This window comes from Platalea leucorodia (assembly GCF_965183815.1).
Source record: "Platalea leucorodia genome assembly, chromosome: 8".
NCBI lineage: Eukaryota > Metazoa > Chordata > Aves > Pelecaniformes > Threskiornithidae > Platalea > Platalea leucorodia.
This window is the reverse complement of record NC_138830.1, coordinates 41,753,630-41,776,401: the sequence shown is the minus strand read 5'-3', so window position 1 is coordinate 41,776,401 and position 22,772 is coordinate 41,753,630. Positions and strand designations below refer to the sequence as shown.

General features: G+C 43.5%; 1 protein-coding gene across 2 annotated transcripts in view; it reads right to left on the bottom strand.

The window, feature by feature from the left end:
- The window catches only part of ZNF423 (zinc finger protein 423), a 235,536-nt gene that overhangs the window by 8,109 nt on the left and 204,655 nt on the right, over positions 1-22,772 (bottom strand). For both annotated transcript variants that reach the window (XM_082318973.1, XR_014228937.1), the window contains 2 exons: positions 15,758-15,889; positions 14,060-14,175 (listed from right to left, as the gene is read on the bottom strand). In XM_082318973.1, the coding sequence (XP_082175099.1) occupies positions 14,060-14,175; positions 15,758-15,889 (248 nt within the window). Of the gene's footprint in view, positions 1-14,059; positions 14,176-15,757; positions 15,890-22,772 lie in introns of those variants that run through there.

Here is a 22,772-nt window from a genome sequence, read left to right as displayed (position 1 = left end):
GGATTTTTTAGATGATTTATGAATTTAATTTCTCTTCTAATTCAGGTTGTTTAGTCCTAATCAGACTTTGACAACTCACCTAGCATGCTTTCCCCTTTCCACTCGAGACTAATAATTCTGTATCATCAGTCTTCTAGACCTGCCACCTCTTTCTTTTCTTCTCTAAAAACTCAGAATAAACCAAGGGGACCCTATTACAAGTGAACTCCAAATGCGAGCCTAAGCCTGGCATAGCCTCCCATATTCGATTAAATGCCTCATCGAAAAGTCTATATGCTTCTTCCAAAAACACTGGGTAAAATGCTGAAGCACAAAAGCAAACTGAAGCCTTTCGGAAAATCTCCTTACCATGGCACTTTGGAAATAAAAACCACAGGAGAATACATTACTAAGAGATAACCGGAGTCTTCTGTTAGAGAAACTAGCCGTAAACACACCATGATTCACTGAGGCACCCAGTGAAACCAGGGAGCTAATAATACCTGTCCTGAGGGACTGCACGCTCCTGAGAATTTCACTCAGAAATGCAAATTTCTTGCAGTCTCCAGTATGCCATGCACAAGATCAAAATAAGCTGAAGGAAGAACCTTAGACTTCCTAAATGTAAAGGCAGAAGGACAAATTTAATTACTGTTGTCAGAAGTGCATAAAACCTGAATATTTTTAGAATTCCTCCATTCCTCCCTCAGCCCCGCCCTTTCTCCCTGACTGGATCCCAGAGCCGTTGCTGATCCCAAGAGCAGAAAAGGGCTTGCAGGATCCCAGCACACCGCTCTGCCAACAACACTTAGTGCTTTAACCTCGGCTTGGTCAGCCCCTGTTTTTCTGGGGAGCTGGTCCCGCAGGCGCCCCGCTGCTCGGGCCACAGCCACCCCTGCGCCTGCACGGATGTGGTCACCCACTCGGCAGCAGCACGTGTACCCTTCGCCCGACTTCGAAGTAACCCTCCAAAGCTGTCCTAATGAATGCAAACACCTCACTTCCAGTCCATTTTCAAATCTAAGCCACACACTAATTGGAGAAAGCACCTACTGCCCACAGGTATGCTCCTTTGCCTGTGCTACACCGAAGACTTCAATGCACAACCCAGTGCTGACCTGTTGTTACCTACTTATGGGTCCTACTCAGGGAAGCAACGTGTTTCAAAATCATTTTCAAGAGGAGAACCATTTTCTAGGAATCCTTCTTAGGTATTCCTCTCAAAAACATGATTTGTTGATTTAACTGAAGCCTGTCTGAAGCATATCTTGTTAATCCCTCCTTGATCTAAGGTATATCACATTGCAAAAGCCAGTTAATTGTTCATTTCTGTGAGGGCTGGCATCATCATTATGGGACCCTTTGTGGCTCTTCTATAAACAGAACATAATTTCCTGATTTGGTCTTTATTATAGGACCAGGACAGCATCCTCTCACACTCTTTTTCTCAAAAAATACTTAGAGCAAAAGGGAAACACTTTACATAATACCTTTAACAGTCACCAGTCAAAATGCATAGACAAAGCTTCATTGAGTGACCGTTTCCATGGGAGTACAACCCAACAAAAGCCAGGAAATTCAAAAAAAACTGGGTCCTGAACTTGCCCTGCTGTTCTTTGGTATGGCAAGGGTCCCTGAACACCATCTGATTTTTTGTAGCTTTTTTTTCTGCACCAGTTAGGTATTCCTGGTGTTAAGGACCAGGTATAAAACAGTCTCAGCCTTAACTGTGAATTTTAACGCAAACATTAACAGGTGCACATCTTGCACTCTTCACTTAGGCAACATCCTCCACTGAATGATGGGAGTTGCAGCTGAACTACGTTCCTTCGACCAAATAACCAAGTGCAGACAGCCGGACTTCACGCGAGCCGTGCCTACCCGCAGCTGGGCTACAGCGTATCACAGTCCTTCTACCGGTAATTCTTGTGAAAAAGCAGCAACTACAGTAAAATTCTCTCTAATGGAATACTGATCTGACAAATTGTATTGCCTTGTGTTATGGACACATTTTTCTTAGTGGCAGATAAATATTCCTGTCACATGGCGCCCACATACTGCTCGGGCTGACAAAATGGCTGGTCAGTGACCTGTTGCCTTGGACGTAATGGCTGTTATTGCTGGTTTCTAATTTCAAAAGGGGCATAAAAATCCCCCAATGCAAGTCTCTCTGCTATAAAATAGCAAGGCCACAGTTTATAGAAGTACTTTACATGCCTCCCCATTAGTGTACTTGCCACCAGCAGAGCAGAAATCTGCAGACAGGATTGTGCTCAGCCCACTGCCTACTGCCTTGGGGAATTAACCCCAGAGGAGCTAGTAGCGTGAAAGACCCAAGCAGGATTTGTTCCTGTAAGTAAAAGAGGGGCCAAAATACCACCGGCACGAGCCGTCTCCTCCAAGACATCACAACACAAAATAGCAAGGCAATGTTGCCGTGGTATGTGCGTGAAACAACTGTAACTGTTAAAGAATGGGATTTTCCAGCCAGCGCTACTCCATTACAACAATGTCACTGGCCTTAGGAAAATCTGACTTCTAAACAGCAAGATGCTACATTTTAAACAATCGTGATTTCATGCAAAGACTAAGAGCATGTGTCGGCCCCAAAGGAAGACGAGTTTTTCAGAAGTAAATATGTTCTAAACCTCCTCTCTACTCCTTTTGGAGACACAGTAGTGTAAAGCACCGATGACAGATACGCTATACGCAGTCAAAACTCAATGCCCATGGCAATTTATTCAGGTTTAACTGTGCAACAGAAACACACGAGGAGGCTCACTGGTCAGGCAGGGCTCTCCCCCAGGGCAGGCACAGCACAGGCAGTGCTTTGGCTGTTTCTGCATTCTGCAAAGCCGGAGCAATTTGGTTCTGCGGACACGCTCTGCGCAGAGGCAACCTGGGGGCGCCCGTGCTGCCCACCCAGGACGTGGCACAGAAGACACGCGAGACGCTCTGCAGAGAATCGGCTCAAGCACGGCTGAGTTGATAAGCTCAGGTCGGCTGCTGCCAAATCTGGGCTGGCTCACGTGGAGCTGGGGTGATGGAGCCTCGCTGAACCCAAGCTGACCTCACACAAAGCTATGAGCTGGCTCTACACTGATCCCATCAGCATATAGTCTTATCTCTATTATCTAGAGTTTTCCAACAAAGACCCATCACCTCATTAAGGATACACAGTTGCGTATATTGCAAGTTATTCTATTAACATGAAACGTGAAGAAAGAAAAGAGCGTTAGCAATCCGTCCGTTAGCATTTACTGCACAAGTCCGGTCACCACACATGCGCACCCAGCCCATGTATCAAACATTCCTGTCCCATTTTCATTTAACATAAGCAGAAACTGCAGAAAAAGGACAATCTGGAAACAAGCTGTATTCTAAATTATTTTACCTTTCTTCCTTTCCCCTCTGGCCAAAGGGAGACATAAAACTACTCTCAAAATAAGATGTTAAAGCAGAGTATTAATTATGCAAACATTAGTATATGACTGAATATACTTCTCTGAAAGCAACTTCAGAAAGAGCGACCAGCAAGGCTGCTCCAGGGCTGCTTTCATGTCCCTGAAAGCAGGCTGGGCTGAAAATACCGGCAGCCTTCCCAACAAGAGCACGGAGGTGCAGGCAATGACAGCCCTATACACAAGCCCAGCTGTAGAAAGGCAAGTTACTGACTGACTTTCTAACTATTCCTTCTCCTTTTGTTCTTATCATGCCCCATTTTTTCCTGACTACTGATCACACTTGCTCCATGTATCTGACCTGTGATGAGAACAGGTAAGGCAGTGAGAGTTAGCAGGAGTCTCTCTTGTGCTCTTTAAAAATCACCCGGGGAAACCTGGCCCTCGGGACTGGGCCACGGGGCAGGACCCCCGTCCTCAGCTCGCACCAGCAGCCAGGGCTGGAACTGCTGCTCCCGCTGCCTTTCACTGGCCGAGGAGATAAACCCTAGGATTACACCCTAAATCTCTTACTCAGCAAATCAGAGGTACACCTAAGGCCTTTTAAATTTCTTCATGAAACTATTTTTCAAATTCCTTCTAACAGTAAGAGTGATGGGGGCTCCGCCAGCACCACAGCAGTAGGCAACAGCATTACAGTATCACTCCAGGATTTCCTGTCTGGAATTCAGGCTTCACGTCTGAAATACAACACACACACAACATTTGTACGACTGAGGAAACACAAGACGCTTGCCATACATTTATTATCTTCCTGGGGAAATGATATAGAGGACAAAAGAGACTATATTTACTCCCTCCCCAGCTGCTTTTACAATCTAATAATTTATTTCTCCTGAACATAAATTTCAGATTTAAACGAAATCCGCGAAACCTAAAGATGCCACATGGTAGAGGCTAGGGCAATATTTCTTTCTATTTTGGAGATGGAGTGCTTAATGCATTGCTCTGTTAACCAGTAGCCTTAAATTTCGGGGGGGGAGAAAGAGACAAGCAATTAGACTGTGGCAGACCCTAGATGCAAATACAGGCGACTGTGATTACCACCTTCATACACAGAGTTAAAAATATCTGGTTATTGAAAATGATTTTCTCAGTCCATGGGGGTTTATCTAGGTTTATTTTTTCTGCAGCAGCCATACTAGGGGATTCTTTTACAACATTTTCCTTACACAGTAGCTATATATCATTCACATTTCTGAAAACTGAGGCTCTTTCTATGATGTAAGAAATCTCTGCCATTAGAAATAACCATATCCTCTTTCAGAAAAATAAAACAAATAAAATACATTTCCAAACCCTTCTAGTCAGCAGTTAAGATAGCAGTGCTCTTAAGGCAAATGTAAAAATCCGGAGTATAAATTCACGTTAACTGTTACAAATACATCCATCTGTTCACAGACTAACTAGTGACTGAAACTGATGAATCCACTGAAACATAATTTTCGAGCCCACTAGCGTCTGTTCTCTTCCACTAATAAAGTAAATGTTTTTCAATAACTGTGCTGCTTTTGAATGCCAATTTCCATTTAAGTAGGTTCAGGTTCTCTCTTAAAAAAAAAAAAAAAAAAAAATTAAAATAGCAAATGTTGTTTCTTTCCAAAGGTCAAACTAAGCTTTTAAAGAATGAGCAACATTTCAGCAAGGCAGAGAGGACAAAACTCCTATCAGATAAATGGGCTGTGTAATGATTGAGAACCATGGCTGCCTCAGGTTTTCTGAATGGGCTGTAGGATAGAATTTGGCACAAACAATCTGATGTTGAAGTTTATATCTCTTTTACTGCAGACAAGAAATTCACTAAAATATATAAATTATGAATGTGGCTGGGGATCTCTGCTGGTACTACTGCTGGTTCTGCAAGATGCCGGAGCAGAAACATACACTGCTCCATGTTTTTGTTATTAGTGAATCCTTGTTCTCCAACAATAAGCACAGAATATTTTATCTGAAATGGCTTCTGCAGCACATACGATATAAGTTTCAGCTCTCTAAAAGTGCCAGCAAATTGCAGAAAGATAAGTTACAAAGACGTACCTAATTTGCTGTGATGAATTGTGTGCATGCTTCAGTGATCAAAACTGCAGCTGAGACCTATTATATTTAATGATCTAGACATTTCTTGTGAAAACACTCAGGCATATACTGTTATGTCTGGACAAGCATCCCTGTTTTGCTCTAGCAGCAAGCAAATGAAGAGACTGAACTTTTAAAAGGATGCTGTACACCACCTTCAATGAGCTCTTTAAAATAGAGGCCGATCAAGTGCCACTATTTTCCTTAAATAATGCTTATGCTCTGCCTTTTCCAGTGCAGCATCCCTCTTCCTGTGAAAACCGAAGTCAGTTCCTCTGGATGCTAGCGACACTTACAGGAGGAAACGGGGTTAATCCGTGCTCAGACCCCAAACTACCTTCCACAGCAGCTACTACAGCAGAAGAAAATCAAAGGGGCTGTATTAGAGATCTCTTCCCACCAGCGAAGAAAAATTGTGACAGGACTTTTTAGAGAGAAAACAAAACAAAACAAATTTTATTTGCCTACATATTACAAAAATGTTGTTTCTAGCTTAAGGACTATGTCCTGCTTAGAAAGGCACGTGCTACCAAGCCTGGTGGGGCCGAGCAGCGATGCCTGGATCTGCTGTCCCTAAGGACAGCGTCCCCACGCCGCCAGCTGTGCCGACGGCCCCGCTCGCAGACCTACAGCTTACGGCCCCTTTGCTCTGTGGATGTATGCAGAGCAGCAGGAAACGGGGCTTCTTACCACAAACGGGGCTTCTTACCACCTCCTACGGGGACAGGAATTTCACCTTGTGAACATATGAAAGACTTCTGAATAAAAGGTCTGAGGCTTCCAGGGCTTGATGTCTGGCTCCTCCAAAATTTTCCTGCGTGGATCTGGGTATATTGTTCAACCTCTGCCTTTCCAAATTTGTAAACCAGGAAAAAACAACCTCAGAAAAAGTGTTGGTAAGCTTAATTCATTCATGGTTACATAAACCAGAGAGATCTGCAGAGAGAAGCCACACGGAATATTCTCGCTACCACGCATTCAAGAGCTCGTTTTCTCCCTCCCTGGTCAGTTTGAACCTCTTTCCATCATTCATTGTTCAACAAAACAGAGCAAAACACAAACGTGTGCCTTTGACTCCAGAAATAAGGATTTCAAAGTGCTATTTCATTCATCTGAGGAGCTGCTAAATACTATCACAGTGGTAATTTGTGATAGTGTGCTAAAGAATGAAGAAAACGTATTTGTTAATTGTTGACATAACAAAATTAATTTTCCATCCCTAAACTTTTTCTCATCTCTCCTGTGAGCTCTGATGCAATGCTACTGACTGGCACTGCTGAAATGCCAACTTGCATTTCTCATCCTTAATTTCTCTCTAAATGTCATTAGTAATTGTTATTGCCAGACCAGAGAATGCAATCTGGTCTTTCAGAAAGAAAATCCATTTCTCATTTCTTCGCCTGTGCTTCCTCCTTTTGGTCAAGGATGGATGTTTAATACAGCCCACGTACTCTGCTTCCAAGAAGATGGAAATGCATTAATATATCTGGAAGTAAAACATTCCTGCTTTATTTATTTATATATAGCATGCCTGGATCTTTAGGAATACCAAATTGTATATTCAGAAAGGTCTTTAAAGCACACCATTGAAGAACATTAACAAGTCTTAATTGAATAAACCTAACAAGTAGGGGAAGGAAACACCCTTTAATCTGTGCATACAGACTCCTCTCTGGATGCTTCCATAAATTACTCTTTTTGGTGGGCAACAATGTTGTCAAATATAAAAGCACGTTATATGATTTTTCTCTCTTTCTGCCACGTGGAAAACAAACCTCTTTGGTGAGATGTGTAAACGGGTCTAGCTTTGGTCTGGATTAACCTATCACCCTCATTTACCCACGCAAGTAAAAATGGTTTCCACCACTAAGAGGAGAGGTGAGCTTAGACATCTGTGTGCAAAGGAAAACCTGCAACTGTAAAAGGTTGGCTCCTTGCACACCATTATATATTGCGCCAGCAATATCTATAGTTATGTGCAGCTCCTACAAAATCTGGTCTCCAGTACTTAGAGGTACGTAGTACCTTGGCACTTGGAGCCAATTTTAGGAAGGACTCTGTGTGTCATGACAGACCTTTAACTGGGCTCCCTACAATCAGCACATCTTACATTTGCATGTCTACATTATGTTTTGTAATGTATATAAAGTAAGTAGATCAAAGCTAGGCTGCATTAACTAAAGGCATCTTATCTCAGAATAAATAGACATTTGGACATTTCCAGCCAGGAATTGTGCTTTCAATAAACACAATTGATGCATATACATTGTCTCTTGGCGGCTTACACTCCTGCCCATCTGTTGGGATGGCATGGTGCCTACGCTAAAGTTGGTTGGACCCTTGCCCTAGGGCATAGATGACAGGCAACGACGGGTTTAGCTGGGCAGCCTGAGCACCGGATCCAAGTGCCATCTCTGCTGTAGGAAGCCCCTTCTGTGTGCCAGCGCTGCCACATTGGAACGACATGCCTCCTTACACTTGATCACACATGTTGACACTTGGGTGCGCTTAAGTGCATTAATGACTGAAACGATGCCTTTCACCTGGCTCCCTTCTCCACCCCCCCCCGCATCGCTGCTGGGGTTTCTGCACATGTTAATGTGAAGTTGCATACACTTTGTTAGCCAGGGCCAGACACAGAACGGCGTTAATGGTGTAAGAAATGAAGGAGGGTTTTTTGTTATGGGACACGCTACTCCAGTGCCAGACATTTCCAAGCTTCATCTCAGGTGAGTCTTTGCAGACTGGAGAGATCTTTCTGCGTCTCACTGAAGAGACCTCAAGGATGATAAAGATGCAGCAATCATCCTTCCAAATGAAAAAATGCTACGCCTTGTCACTACATCAAACACGGGGCAATTCAAGATTTCTGCACCATCCTCTGTTTCAACAGAACCGGCCACACAGAGAGGCATGCGGTCTGGATCACATGGCTGTTCCAACAGCATCCCCAGCCCCAGATGCAGGAAACACCACTTCATTTTGTGCTAGGGAAGAAGGTGCCAACAAATCACACAGAGGTGCGTAAGCACGAACAGCCCTTGCTCTTACATACCGCATTAACCTCTGTGGATGTCAGGCCCAGGAAAGCTCCAGCATCACCCGCGCAGAACCTCAGCCGCAGCTGCTGCAGAGCCCAGCGACCCCCTCACATAGTCTGTGATGGCGTTTCTTAGCTTTGGTCCTTATGACAGCCTGTTCCTAACCCCGAATTTTTCAATAGCCATGTATTCCTTCTCCACTGAATTTAAACATACGTATTGAAAACCAGGTAGGTAAAACTCTTCCCTACTGTGACAACAGATCAGAGCTAAAGCTTGTGGTTTTGCAGTCCATAAAGAACGTTCAGGCAGACAGACTCAACATGATGGGTATGTGCCTACAGCACTTTTAATTTTTAATTATTGTTAGTTATAATTATCTGACTGCGTCTGAATGAAACCCAGCAATATGGCTAGAATAGATTTTGGTATTCTTGTAATTTATTAGCTTTGTAACTACTAATAATTAAAATTTAACAATACTCCAAGCACCATAGCAACATTTTTTAAGAAATGCTAGCCAAATCTGCTAGGATAACTGACTAGGTCACTTTCAGGATTTTAAAGGAGGACTAACATAAAAAAAAAAAAAAAAAGGAAAGAGAGATAACAGACTCTTAAGAGCTTATCAACAATCAAAATGCAAAGATATAAATTCTGTTTAAAGTAAAAAATGGATTTTACTTGCAGAAAATTAATTCTACACATAATTTTGTGGGTACTTCATGTGAAACTTAGAAAGAGCTTGTGGTTTGTTTCCAGCAAGAAGCTCCTAGTGTTTAACATCTAAGTCACACATAAGTTCTGAAACACAGCAAAAGTTACATTAAGTGAAAGTACTGCCTTGAGATAGAGCCACATTTCAGGTCCCATTTGTCCTGCCATCCACACACTCCCCCAGGGAAAAATATTTTCTGCAACTTCATCAAAATACCATAGATTTGCTTTTCTCTCACTGACTGCATGGACACTGGAGCCCAGAAGCACTGAGATATTTCAGAGTGTTGCAAGCACAAGGGCTGTTTGAAAGAAAAATTTTACTCCTATTAAAGTAAGCTTTCTTGTAGCCCCAGGAAGTAGGTAAAGCCCATTTTTCAAGTAGGAGCTGGAGACATTAACCACTAAAAGATTTTGAATAGCTGGGTGCAGACCCAAAATTGCTTGTCTTTCTTCAGTGCTCTGACCATTGGTGGCAAACTGAGCCCTTAGACGTAGCCCTGTAGACTGGCCTGGGGGCAGGTGGGTCACATACAAGCCAGGAGACTCTCGTTCTCCCCACACGCTTCAGGGGACACTGTTGTACCCAGATGGCTCCAAGGATCACTGGCATGAGCAGCTGGAGACGTTGCTCCTCATTGCCTCACTCCCAGGGAAGCCACCACGGGTACAGAGCAGCATCTTAACGTCCCCCGTCGGGCCACATCAGACTACGTGGTGGCTCGCTGCGGTGCCCCGCTCGCCTGGGCAGGATGCAGCCCTCTTATAGAAGACACATCTAACATCAAGCTGACATTAAAAGCAGACTTAAAAAAGGAAAACCTGCTTAGGGCTTGATCTGCTGTAATCAGCGGAAAGAATCCCAAGGACTTTGATGTGGACCAAATCAAGCCCCTGGAGGACGTTCATGGTAAATCATTATTAATATAATGAATGCAATTTCTGTACAGCAGCTCATGCCTGTTTATGGATATAAGAAAATTGCCAGCTTTTCACATAAAATGAAATGAGGAGGGAGACAGACCACAGTGTTAGCCAATGAGCCATAGTAGCCACTCTGCTTTCGATATCTATACGTTTAAAGAAACTGGGCACTTAAAATGACAGAAAATTCCTCCAGTGAAGCTCCCTTAATTTAGTGGTTTGACATATCTCCAAATCTGAACAGGAAAGCAAGCCCTTTATTCATAGCAGGCAATAAAACACCTGAACACCTGTGCTAGGAAAGACCTGGCAGGTACTCTGCTCCCTTGGTACCTGGATTATTTGCGCATTGTTTATTATATCCCTTGCCTTAGTTTTCATCAATTGCAATCATTTAGGAGGAAACGGTATGATTAACAGTACACAAGCAAACAGCAGGAATTAATCCTTTAAATACAAATACTTCATTGGTTATGTGATGGCTCCTTGGAAAAAGCAGTGTGGCAAAAGAGTACCTATGAAAATCCTCCTTAAGTTTCCTCTGAAAATCACTGCTCAGTCACAATTTGCTTAATGTAATTCTCAATGCAAGCAATTGAGGAGGTATATTTCCCAGCTGTAAATAACACCACAAATATAACTCTCAGCACCCATTATGTGTCATAATTTCTGACCCATCTTTGGTATTGGCAGGGCTCCCTGCTAGGCTTTAAATAGTAAAGACCAGAATTTCAGTTGTCAAGGAGCTCGCTCATCTCCCATGTCTGGATGCCCTGTGTGCCGCTGTGGCTCCAGCTGCCTGTGGGAAGCGGGCATTCCAGCGGTGGCTGGCAGCTCCTGACAGGGCTCCTAGAGACGGGGCTCTGCTGGAAGGGGTTCCTTCTGCCCTACACGTGAGGAACTCCCCAAACCTCCACCTCTACACTTGTTTCAGTAAGCACGTTTCCGTAGGAGGAATGAAATGCCATAACCGTGGTGTTCTACACATTAGCTATAAATTTACTTTTTTCCAGGAGATTTTCATCATATTCATAGCTGTCAATCTTACAAACTGAGGATGTGAAAAACGCAGAGCTGCCAGCCTCTCCTCTTCTGCCCTAAGGGTACGTGGGGTTATCACACATACTGTTTCCTTTGTGTTTCACGCTTAACCTTACCATGTTTTCTTTCCTTCTTTCCAATGAGATAATGTAAGCAGTTAAATAACATTCTGTTTTCTTTTCTTCTGGCAATATCATCAAGGTAACCTCACTGCCTCATCGCTCCAGATTCACACCGAATTTCCAGCGTTTATAAAATGAGCTCAGTTCCTCAGAGCTTTCTTAAACCTCGGTTTTACGGCTCCATCAGATAGTGTAAACTTCAAAGCATAAACCTATATTAAAATATAACTACTAGTTCAGAAGTGAAAAGAGTGTTTGATTGCTTCCAGAGCGTTACTCTGCCGGAGTAGTTTTGCACCAAGCCCTAAAAGCACATTTAGAGTGGCAACGTTTCTCATCACATGGCACACACGTGCCCTTCTGGGCTTACTTGGTGTTTACCCTAACTGTTCAAAGAAGTGTTCACAAATCAGCAGGGCTAATTCATGCCGCTCCATGACGTCTCTAAAAGTTACCTTTTCCCTGTGCTGCCTGTCATTTTGCCCACCCTCCTTGTTTTTCTTGCTTTCCTGTAAGCACTCCACTCTGAATTTCTTCCTGAAATAGTTGAATGCTCAATTTTTTAAAAAGTATTTTTAGTGGTTTCACTTAAAAACACAAAGAAGTAAAACAAAGTGTAGGTTCAGATTTTGACACCAGTTATTTTACGCCAGTGGGAAAGCAAGATCAGAACTGAAAAGTCAAATTCATCAAGCCGAACCCCTTGATGGATGGTGGTTTGCCTACATAAGAACAATTGCACAGTTAAGAGACTGAAAGGTTTATGCAGATTTAACCCTAACTAGCAGCTGAACAACTGGTTCACTAAAACAATATTACATCTTCATTACTCAACAAAAGCATAACCAACAGTTGAGGAATTTAGAGCAGGCAGCTTACACATCAGAAACTGATGAGATAATCGGGCCAAGGCAGACTGCTTCAAAAGTCTTGAGCATTTCTAACCAATTTATACACACATTTTGTGTCCTCTTTGGCCCAGGTATTTGAGTTAGTAAAATCCCTGGCATCAAGTAAACACACATTTCTGAGTCACCACTGAAATAAAGACTGAAACTGTGCAGCTAAGTATTGAATTTTCATTCAGCCAACACCATTCAGAACTACTCATGTAATTATTACGAGCACAGAAATTTTAAATGCACACAAATCCTGCATAAAAACTGGAAAATTACAATCATAATTTATCTGATTAAAGCTGCTATTTGCAGCAGTTTTGCAATGCACAACACTTCAGAATTGAAACACTACATAATTAAAACTGTTAATTGCAAAAAATGGGCCGCTGTTAAGACTGTAATTTAACAAGGTTCTCTTTCTTTGACCATCTGATTTTAAAGGTTAACGCAGTGACCCAGGAAGCCAGCGCGCCCATTTTAATTGTGCTGGCATTTTGACCAAACACCACTTTAAAGGAAAAATGGGAGGAAAAATCAGAGCCAGCTTTGCAAGCCACTGTTGCCTTCATAAATGTTCATAGTGAGTACACACAAACCTAAAATCTGCTGACTTTATTAAAATATTAACAAGGTATAGTTAAAACTTTTGTACACTTATGCAAATCAGGTTGCTAGAACAAGGGAAAGAGGAGATTCCCCTGGGAGGAAAAAAAATAAAATCAACAAAGTGAAAAGATCAACCATCCTTCCACAGCATGACAGCACGACACAAAAGGCTGCAGCTTGGGAATTCAGCAAGATAAATAAAAACCCTCCAAAGTTTAAGTAAATCATGGTTTATAAAGCTAATAGATTTAAATGAGGCATACGGTACCATTCTATAAAAAGACTGCATTTGCCAGGGGACATGAGCAGTATTTTGGTGGCCATGCTACACAGGTAAGATATGCCTGAGGAGGACAGCCAGGGCGGGCACCTCCCTGTGAGCTCTTTGGAAGGGCAAGCTCCGGCGGTCCATTCCCCGCAAGGTATCAGGCACACGTGCCATGGAGGTTTCAGCATCTGCGTGGGTTTAGTACCAAAGGTATCAGTGTGATTTAAACCCCAGCTTCACCAGCACAGCCGGGGCCCCGCAAGCAGCTACAGCAGCATGCCTAGGTCAGAGTCCAGCCCCTCCGAAAGGCTTGCTGCACCCGGGAACGGGTGTGCGCCAAGCACCAGGTTTGCAGGGGCTAAACCTGCTGTGGCTGTGGCCCCCAGTGCCGCCAGGAAAACTGGCATGTAATGCCTGCTTAGCAGAACCTGCAGCTTATTAATGTGCTAGTGCCTTGGTGGAGCCTCTAATTAAGCATAATGTTGAGCTGCACCCACGCTTTGCTCTCATACCTCGGTAGGGAAAATTCCTTTACTTCTGACTTAACAGTGAGGATGGGGAGGGGGCGGCCTACCATTTGCTTAGTCTTTTTATGTTAATCAGTGCCTAAATTATTAATAGAGAAAAAGAAATTATTTACAAGGTGTTTGACGTAGACATGTCAGGATGTAGCAACGCTACTGCCAAGAGAAATACTCATAAAGAATCATGATATCTGTCTTGTCTTATTTATTTATTCCAGCCATGCTAAGAGACCCCTTTCTCCTGGTAGCACCCGGGGAGGCAGGAGGATACTGAGAGACTGCTTAAGGGCAGAAGAGACCATACCGAGGATATGCACCTTTTCTAAACGCTGCACAAGGGTGATGGTTGCACAGAGAAATCAACAGCGTTAGCTTTGCTTTTACTCCTGTTGTAAACATACCTGAAGCTCTGTTTGAAAGAAGAACTTCTGTGGGCACTGGGAACAGTCATAAATTTTATCTTCCTGCCCGTGGACTGCAAAGATGTGCTGCTGCAGTTTGTTTGCCTGTACAAAAACTGAAACAACATAGTACAATTAGTTAAGATTGCTTCATATAAGGCATCTTGTCTTGAACTACACTTTTATGATTGCAAAGACTCTGAAAAGTCCACGGATATCTGCCAGAGAAGTGCTGATACACTTGGTTCAGCAGAATTTCCTTACAAGTAGTCAATTTAGAGTCTCCAGGCTGACAGTCAGCTTACTTCTAACAGAGTCTAAACCCTGTACGGATTTTTGATATTTCACATAAAGCTAACACTGTCCACGGGTAACTGGAAGGACTCAATCATCAGAGCAAAGAGAGGACGTCACCGCTCCTGCAGGGAGCCCTGGGCCCACGGCAGGTGCATCGGATGCATTTTTAATGCAGGACAACTGGGCCAGGAGAAGCCTTGATGGCTGGTCTGGAAGACACGTGCCCCAGAACAGCATTTCTGGCAGACATGTGAATCTGAAAGAGCAGCCTCGTCACAATTTTTAGACCTTTTAAATGGGTTGTCCATTCAGTATAAAAGCAAGATTATGATTTAACATCACAAATATCACAGCACCTGCATTATGATTTTGAATTGACAATTATTCTGAGTTTATCAAGTGAAATTTGGAAGTGAAACATATTGAACCCCAGGCTTTAGCTGGGTAAAAATATATCTTATTTAATATGAATGATCATCAGTATGTGAAAATAGCTTCTTCAGCGGAATTAAACACATGCACTCAAAGAGTTATTTTACAGCACATTTCAGGAAAGGATAAATTAACTCCAAGCTCACACAAAAAGCAAATTCTCAAATTGTGGGCCAAACCCTAAGGAGCATGGGTTCACCTTACTCCCACCGAAGTTAAAGGAATCGCAGGTGCTGCCATGCCCCTTTACTGACAACAAGTCCACAGTCACGTGCATGCAGTCTTCATCTCTCAAGCAGTTTGGAAATGCAGATGTTAACTACTGTTTTGAGGAGCATATAAAAGCAGCCTTTAACATGCATCCTGCAGATCCTTTAAGCAACATAACCCAAGATCATTTACACTGATGAGACAGCTTAAACTTCCCTAAGTACAGGGAAGGAATACCTAGCAGGCCCTCAGACAGAAGTTAGAAATGTGCCACCACAAGCAAACTGGCCTTAAAAAAACCTCTGAGAGAGCAGCTGCCAAAACTATACAGTTGTAAAATTTGGTCTTCTCAAACATTTACTCACGTGAGCCTCACCACCGTGAGTGGACTATGAGCTACCTGGCCTTTAAGGGGTCCTTGCTCAGGTGAATAAGGGCTTGCAAGAGCAGGTCCATACCTTGCAAGTCCTGCACTTGGAAACCCATCGCACCTTCGAGCCACAAGGTACAATTTAAGAGGCTTCGAATTGTGGGGGGCGATGCACAGCCCGCCGCATGTGGCAGTGCTGCTTGGTGTCAAACGCCACAGTGCTGCTCTTCAGAGCGAGCCCCGGTTTCAGACAGATGATATTTTGAACATTTCCAAGCACAGAATTTCTGTTTCTCAAGGAGAGGAATACAGTATTTTACAAATCCCCCGAGTGTCATTTCTGGATCAAGCCATGCACGCTGAGGCTTGTCTTGGCCTCCCTGTCTTACCTGTGAAACAAACAGGGCATTTGAATGTGCCTCCCATCCCCTCAAAGCTGTGCTCAATCAGGTGACACAGGAGCTTTGCCGGAGAGTCAAACATCTGGTTACACAGCTTGCACTCATGATTGATGCCTTCCTCTGCAAGGTTCAAATGATACAACTTGTTAGTGACACAGCAGATTAGCGTCGGGGATGCAGCAGTCGGCGAGAAACGCCCGCGCCGGCGCGCACAGCTCCAAGGACCCGCAGACATTGCCGCGGCTCCGGCCTCATCAGAAAAGCGGGCCGAGCCGCCCGCGCGAGGCGTTCAGGTGTACAGCCCCCAGTCACATTTAGGGGCGCCGATTTTCAGTTGCAACGAAAGCGGCACTGCCATCAACCCGCCGGGAACCCACGCGCCTGCTCCCAGGCTCGTGACAACACCGCAACGCTCCACCTCGCATCCTACCACAAAGGGAGAGCATCCCTGCTCTGGGTATAGATTATTAAATAGTCAAACAGCATTTAAAATGAATTTAACAGCGTGAATTCAACCAACAACACTGAGAGTGGGCTGAAATGCCATCTTCACCTCAGATTACACTGCAAATATACAGGAGAGGAAGAAACTATCAGAGAATAGCAGGAGCCCAGAGCGGTGTCAGCCTTAATTTTATCTCTCTTGGCTTTTTCCAAGCTGAAGAGACCATTGAAGATATTTAAATGTCATTTGAAAGTGTAATTTCTGTGTCATATATCTTAAGCACTGAATACACAGGGCTCATTTTAAATGCCCCTATGTTCTAGCTGAACTCATAGGGAAGTAACAGTAATTATTACTATTGTTGCTAGCCTACCACTTTTGTAAGATGATATGTTTCTCTGTTTACTGACATTTGTGGGTTTGGGTGCAGTTGGGTCTTTTTTTGACGTATTGAAGCCATATCAAGGCAATTTCCACACATAAAATGAAACAATCCTTTAGTTTTCTTGAAGTGGAGGAGGAAGTGGTAGAAATTTAGACAACATAATGTACAGTTTATATAAATCAAAAACCACCAAAAATTTAAAAATTTTGCTGATTGTTCTTGTAAATACTTCCTGAAAATGAGTCTTTCCTTCATTGTGGTAGCGCATGTGCACTTCTCGTGAAAACATATTTTAAAAACTAAAGTAAGTCTTTTGAAGTACATTCAACTCTTTTTGTATCTTCAAATCTCACCGACTTCAATTTTGAGTTCCAAGACACCTAAGAAATGACTACATTATACCATGAACTAATCTCTTGCCAAATGCATTTGGATCTTGCAAATAACGTGAGCCTTCAGAAGCATGGTCTTCACTTACAATTGCTCTAAATTAGCTTTTTACATCTTTAAAAGAGCTAAACAGAGGGCAATTATTGTTTTCTATAAGGCCTTTGGTACTCTCAGCATCCCAAAGCCCTTTTACAAGGTGGGGAGTGCGGTGCCGGGGAGGCAAGCACGTGGTGGCTCTCACACGTTTGCACCTTGGCACGTTTGCAGCTGGAGGCAATTCCCAGAGTACGCGGACCTTGAAGGGCCCTCCATGCAGTGTGAAAAATAACAATAATTAAAAAAAAAAAAAAAAAATCTCCATGCAGCGCCTTGCGCAGCAGCACGTGCCAGCGGTGAGCTGCCTGTGCCGTCCCGAGGCTGGGTGGGCTCTGGAAACGTGTGTGGCAATGGGTGCTCTGCCCTGCACAGCAGCGGCAGCACACAGGGTGAGAGCAGGGTGCTGACGGTGACCGCTGGCACTGGAGCTGCGGTGGGGAAGGGGGAGGTGGGATGGGGAGAAGTGAATAGTCAGGTTGGGAAGGGAGGAAAGAGTCAGAAACAGAAAGATGAAAGGGCTGGTGGCTCCATGGCAGCAGCTCTAGGAATTCCCTGGGCAGCCATAGCCAGGGACTGGGATATTTCTAGGACAGAACGAGGTTTGCAATTCTCTGTTTGGGCAGCCACCACAGATAGGCACATCCCCCCCTCTGACAGATGGGTTTCAAAACCTGACCCTCTTCTCTCACTGTAGCGTAAGGCTGGCTTCTCCCATCAGACCCTCGCCTGAAAAGTTTTGGCTTTGTGCGATCTTTGCAGTCTGCTCCGGAGGGGAGGAAGGATGGGGCAGGGATATATGTGCCTTGCGCTGAGCATCCTGAGCATGCCCAGCCACACAGCTGTGTACAGCAACCGAACGCTGCAATAAACCTGGAGAGGACAAAGCAGGTACTGGGGGGAATGGAATGAATTCCTTCTATGAGTAAATCAGAGAAATCATGTTTGACATTAATTTTCTACCCTCCACATACTGGGTATTTGTAAAACAGTGATTCATGTACAGTCTATGGTCCTGTGTGAGCACATGTGTTCATAAATATGGACAGACACATACTGCTGATTAGATGACTGCTCCTTTTGCAGCCTAAATACCTATAATTTCAGTAAAATTAAAAAAAAACAACACCGCTCAGCATTTCAATTGAAGTATATTCTTACAAGCTTGGTGTGTTTAATTAGGTAACAGAGATTGTGTATTTTCTTGGCTGATCCCCGCAGTATTTTAAATAGTTAAACCCATAACAAACAAACTAAAACTCGAATGAAAAATAATAAAACATAATGGGTTCCTGCAGATCTGGAAATTTATCCCACTCGAGGCAAGACCTTTTGATTTGCAAATCCACTTCTGAATTATAAGGCCTTCTCCTCACCGGTGGGGGTTTTTATTCCACTCCCACAGGAGTCCATTATGTATTTCTTGTGTCTATAAAACCATCCAGGAAGAAAAAAGGGGGGAAAAAGTACCATGGTTAGCATGACAAACGTTTCTCTTTTCATGCCTGTGTATTCAAAATATGAAAATGCCCAAAGATATAGATAGAATTGCTGCTATAATCACTCTCTCCTCTATGGCATTTTACAGCATATTATTTTACACAGAAACACGGCGCATGTATAGAGATACTCAGTCACCTTTGGAGAATAACTTCCTTGAATTATATAAGATCATATAGGTACATGCAAGGCGGCTTTTTGACAATGCAGCATGACAGCCAACGCTCCAGTCAAATGTGTGGAGCTGGGCGTTAGCAACAGAAAACATATAATCATTTCCCTCATTTTTTATTCCCTCCCCCCCCTTTTTTTTTTTAAACATGACAAGCATCTTTGAGAGACCTACATAACTCAAGTGAATTATGCAGCCCCTCTCATTTGTAAAATAAAATGCAGATTTTTACAGCTTGCTGTGCTAGATCTTCTCCCATTTCTCCATAAGTGTATCTGTGCGGGGATCAATTGATTACAAGACTAAACGAGCAATGCACAGCAAACGAGAATCTTGGGTTTCTTGCCTTTTTTTTCCCTGAGCTCAAAATAATAAGCATTAATTTTACACTTCATTTCTCAAAAAAATAATAGGATGTGCTCTTGTTTAAAACAAGCAGGCCTGCTGAATTCTGTCAGGCTGAAACTATGTCAGGCCAAAAGAGGAACAGAGCGCTTTGTGTAAAAGTATCATGGGGAGATGATAGTATCCTGTAATGTTTTCAGTACCTACTTTTGTCTCCAAAAGCATTTGATCCCTGGCAGACACATACTTATTTCCATACTGGTCTTGAGGGAAGCCGGTAGGAATGAGAGCTGATTATCTGAATCCTGAAGGTGAAACCTGGGTGGTGCCCACTGATGTCAAAGGCAGGCATTTGTATAAATTTGGAGGTACGTAATTTACTGCCTGTTAGCGAGGATTAGCGGGTTGCACAGACCCAGCTGAACTGCGGTGGCGAAGCACGTCGCTCATTGTTCCCAAGTTCGGATGCGTTTGCAGGATAGTTTTAAATATGTTGATAGGGTGCTTAGTAGCACTTACACTGTCGTTCTGCCCATTTTAGAGTGAGAATATGCTTCTCCATAAAGCTATTTCTGCTGCAGCAATGTGCATTTAATACATATTACAATGAGTCTCTAAGCCTCTAAGAGAACCGACACTAGCAGCCTCCTGGCGAGGATGCAGTATAATTAATAATGCTGTATTAAACCCATGTACTGTATCAGCTGCATTTCTAATTATAACTATATTAATGGCAATATAAAAGTACGCATTAACACTGTCGTGTTCCAACATGTTATCACACCAATAACAAATAGGAGATTTGAACAATAAAAATCAAGATTGCATTGTCTTTACTGTTAGTTAAAACTTCTCTCTTCAACTTGATTTAATAAAGCAAAATTTTCCCTTATGGAATAACCGCAATGGTCCTAATTTGAGAGATCGTGTAAGACAATCTGATGCTCGCTCCCAACAACAACATGTACATCCCATAGTATAGCTTCCCAGACCAGTATATTTCTACTCCACTGCAGCAAATTAAGGCAATAAAGGGGAATATCTTTTCTGTACTCAGATGTACACATCCATGAATTAACCGCACTTTTAATGAACTTTGAAATACTGTAATTCAGTGTAAAAAAGCATTAATATACTATGTTCATAGAGAACCTTCTCCTGTCCATTATATCATAAATCTGGTAGAATTAAATGGGCTATGTGCTCTAATTATAATAGAAATGAATAAAATTGGAATGAACACAGGGAAATAAAATGAAAACTGCATGGAACTACTCTGTTTATGCAATTCATTTCCCAGTAAATAAGTATGCCAAGGGAAAAATTTATAACATAAGAAAAGCAGGAGCTTCCCCAGTAATTTTCCCATGTGGCTGTGAAGGAGCAAGGGGCTGGGACCAGGGCAGGATGACAGTGATGGACACCCCCCTCCAAACAAAGCCTGTGGAGAACCACTTCAACCCCTCGCCTGGCTGGCACCACTTCAGCACTGGTTTTCATTAAAAACAATCCAACGACGGAGGTAAAACCAAGGTCCGAGAACAGGATGTGACTGCTACGAGGGGATGGCAAATTTGCAGATGCTTACATCGGATGAAGACGACGTCTGCTGTACAGGCGACATTTCTTCATGCCGTTGCTGTTTAAGCGCCTGACCTGATATACAAACCATTTGGACCACATCGCTCCATTACATTTTTGTAATTAATCCTGGAGGACAGAGCTGAGCCCCTCCCTCACTGGTGGTGCGGCTGCAGGGCGAGGGGACCCCGCGCTCCTGTCCCGGTGTGGGCCAGCTGCACAGAGCCGCTCTGCGGCGCGGCGCCCCAGCGATTAGGCAGCCCGGGCAGTGAAAGGCAGCGGATTGATGGTGTGGCAGCAGAAATGTCACCTGGGGAGCTGGGTGCCGTCCTCCCAGGGATGCTGGAGGTCAGTTACTATGGCAACGCCGAATGAGCTCAACCTTGTAACTGACCCTTATCTTTTTTTGATCTGTGGCCCACTTGGGACCTTGGCTGGAAATCAACTGGAAAATAATCTGGTCACATATCAGAAAGAAAACTATTTATACTTATTTATCCAGGTAGAGCTCATATCTCCCTTTGACGACTCTGCCAGACTAAAGACACCCGTCATGTTCCCACAGCGTTTCACGCGGCTGTACAGAAACGCCCAGCTCCGCGCTGCGAGAAACCATGCCAAAACCCCCCCGCCACCACAAAACACACACACAAACTGCCACGGCTATCTGTGCTCATGGCTCTGCTGATATATTGCCAAAATCTTGCCTTGCTCGCAGCCCCTGACTTGCCCGTGTGGATAAACATACACCTACACCCCTTCTTGGATGGTTTAATATTTTATGTTGGTATCCGTTACTCATATTCTTTTGTGCTTTATCTCTCTGCTGAAATATGATTCTGCTTTGAAATATATTTATATGATCTAGAATGGCATAACACTGATGTCTTTTATGAGACGAAGATTGTTTAATAAAATCTTGCATTCCTGCTTCATCCTTATGACAATTTTACTATTATAAGTTTTCAAGGGATATGAGAGCTGTCCACTGTGGTTAGAAACATCACTTTAATGAAAAATGATAACACAGAGGCTTGGATTTTTCTAGAAACTACGTAAGGAAAACCAACAAAAATACAAAGAGTTCCCAATGTGCATTCGCGTGTATTTTTCTTGGTTTTCCTTACATTTGCTTTTGGATGAGACTCATTAAAATCAGTTCTGTTCTTCATGCTTTTCCAAGGGATGGGCAGCCCAGACAAGGGTCTGACAGCACGAAGGGGCTATCGCCATTCTCCAGCTGGGGAAGCTCTCCAGGGGAACAGGATTTGGGAAATCAGGGAAGATATTAGAAGACAGAAGCCACAGGACCTGCTGGCAAACATAGGTGCTAGAGGAAGTGCCTATGGAATCCCAGTAACAAACGCCAAGGCTTCTTGTGATGTACTTCTTACACGCATCTGTGGCCTTGAAAAGGTATTCTTTTTCAGGCTAAATTAGCCTAACCACACAACGGGCTTTAAACTCTTTTCATCATCTCAGGGGGCATCAAGCTCAAAATATGCAGAATTAGATGCCAAATTATTTATAGGGTAGCTTGTAAGTTCACTGCCTCCAGTACATGTCAGTACACTGCAATATTAAAATGACCATTAAAAAGAAGCACGGTCCCAGAGGGACTGGGGATGAGATTGCAGGGAGTTTCCTACCGACTGCCACGGCGGTTCCTGCGCTGCTCCAGAGCCCCTGCCTCCCTCCCGGCCACAGGCTGCGCGCTCCCCCGCTGCACCGCTTCCTATGGGGAAGGCTGAACCTCAGACACACGAGATGGGTCCGCCGAGCCTGTCTTGATCAGCTTAATTTTCGGTTTACAAGAAAAATAAAATCTGAAAGTTCAAAGGAGTTCATGGAGTTGTGCATCATCTATCTGCTGACTGCAGAGCCCCAGAGGGACCCCGCCTGCAGAGCTTTATTTTAGATTTAGATATTAATCTGGGAAACTGCATAAAGATAATTTATAGAAATGCACTACACTTTAGCACAGTAACTTCACACTCTATCAGCCTTTCTCTGAAGATGCCTTTTTTTAATAGCGTACATTGAAACTTCTTGTGGACTAAAGTCTTATAGGTCTGGCTGTTCCTTCACAATA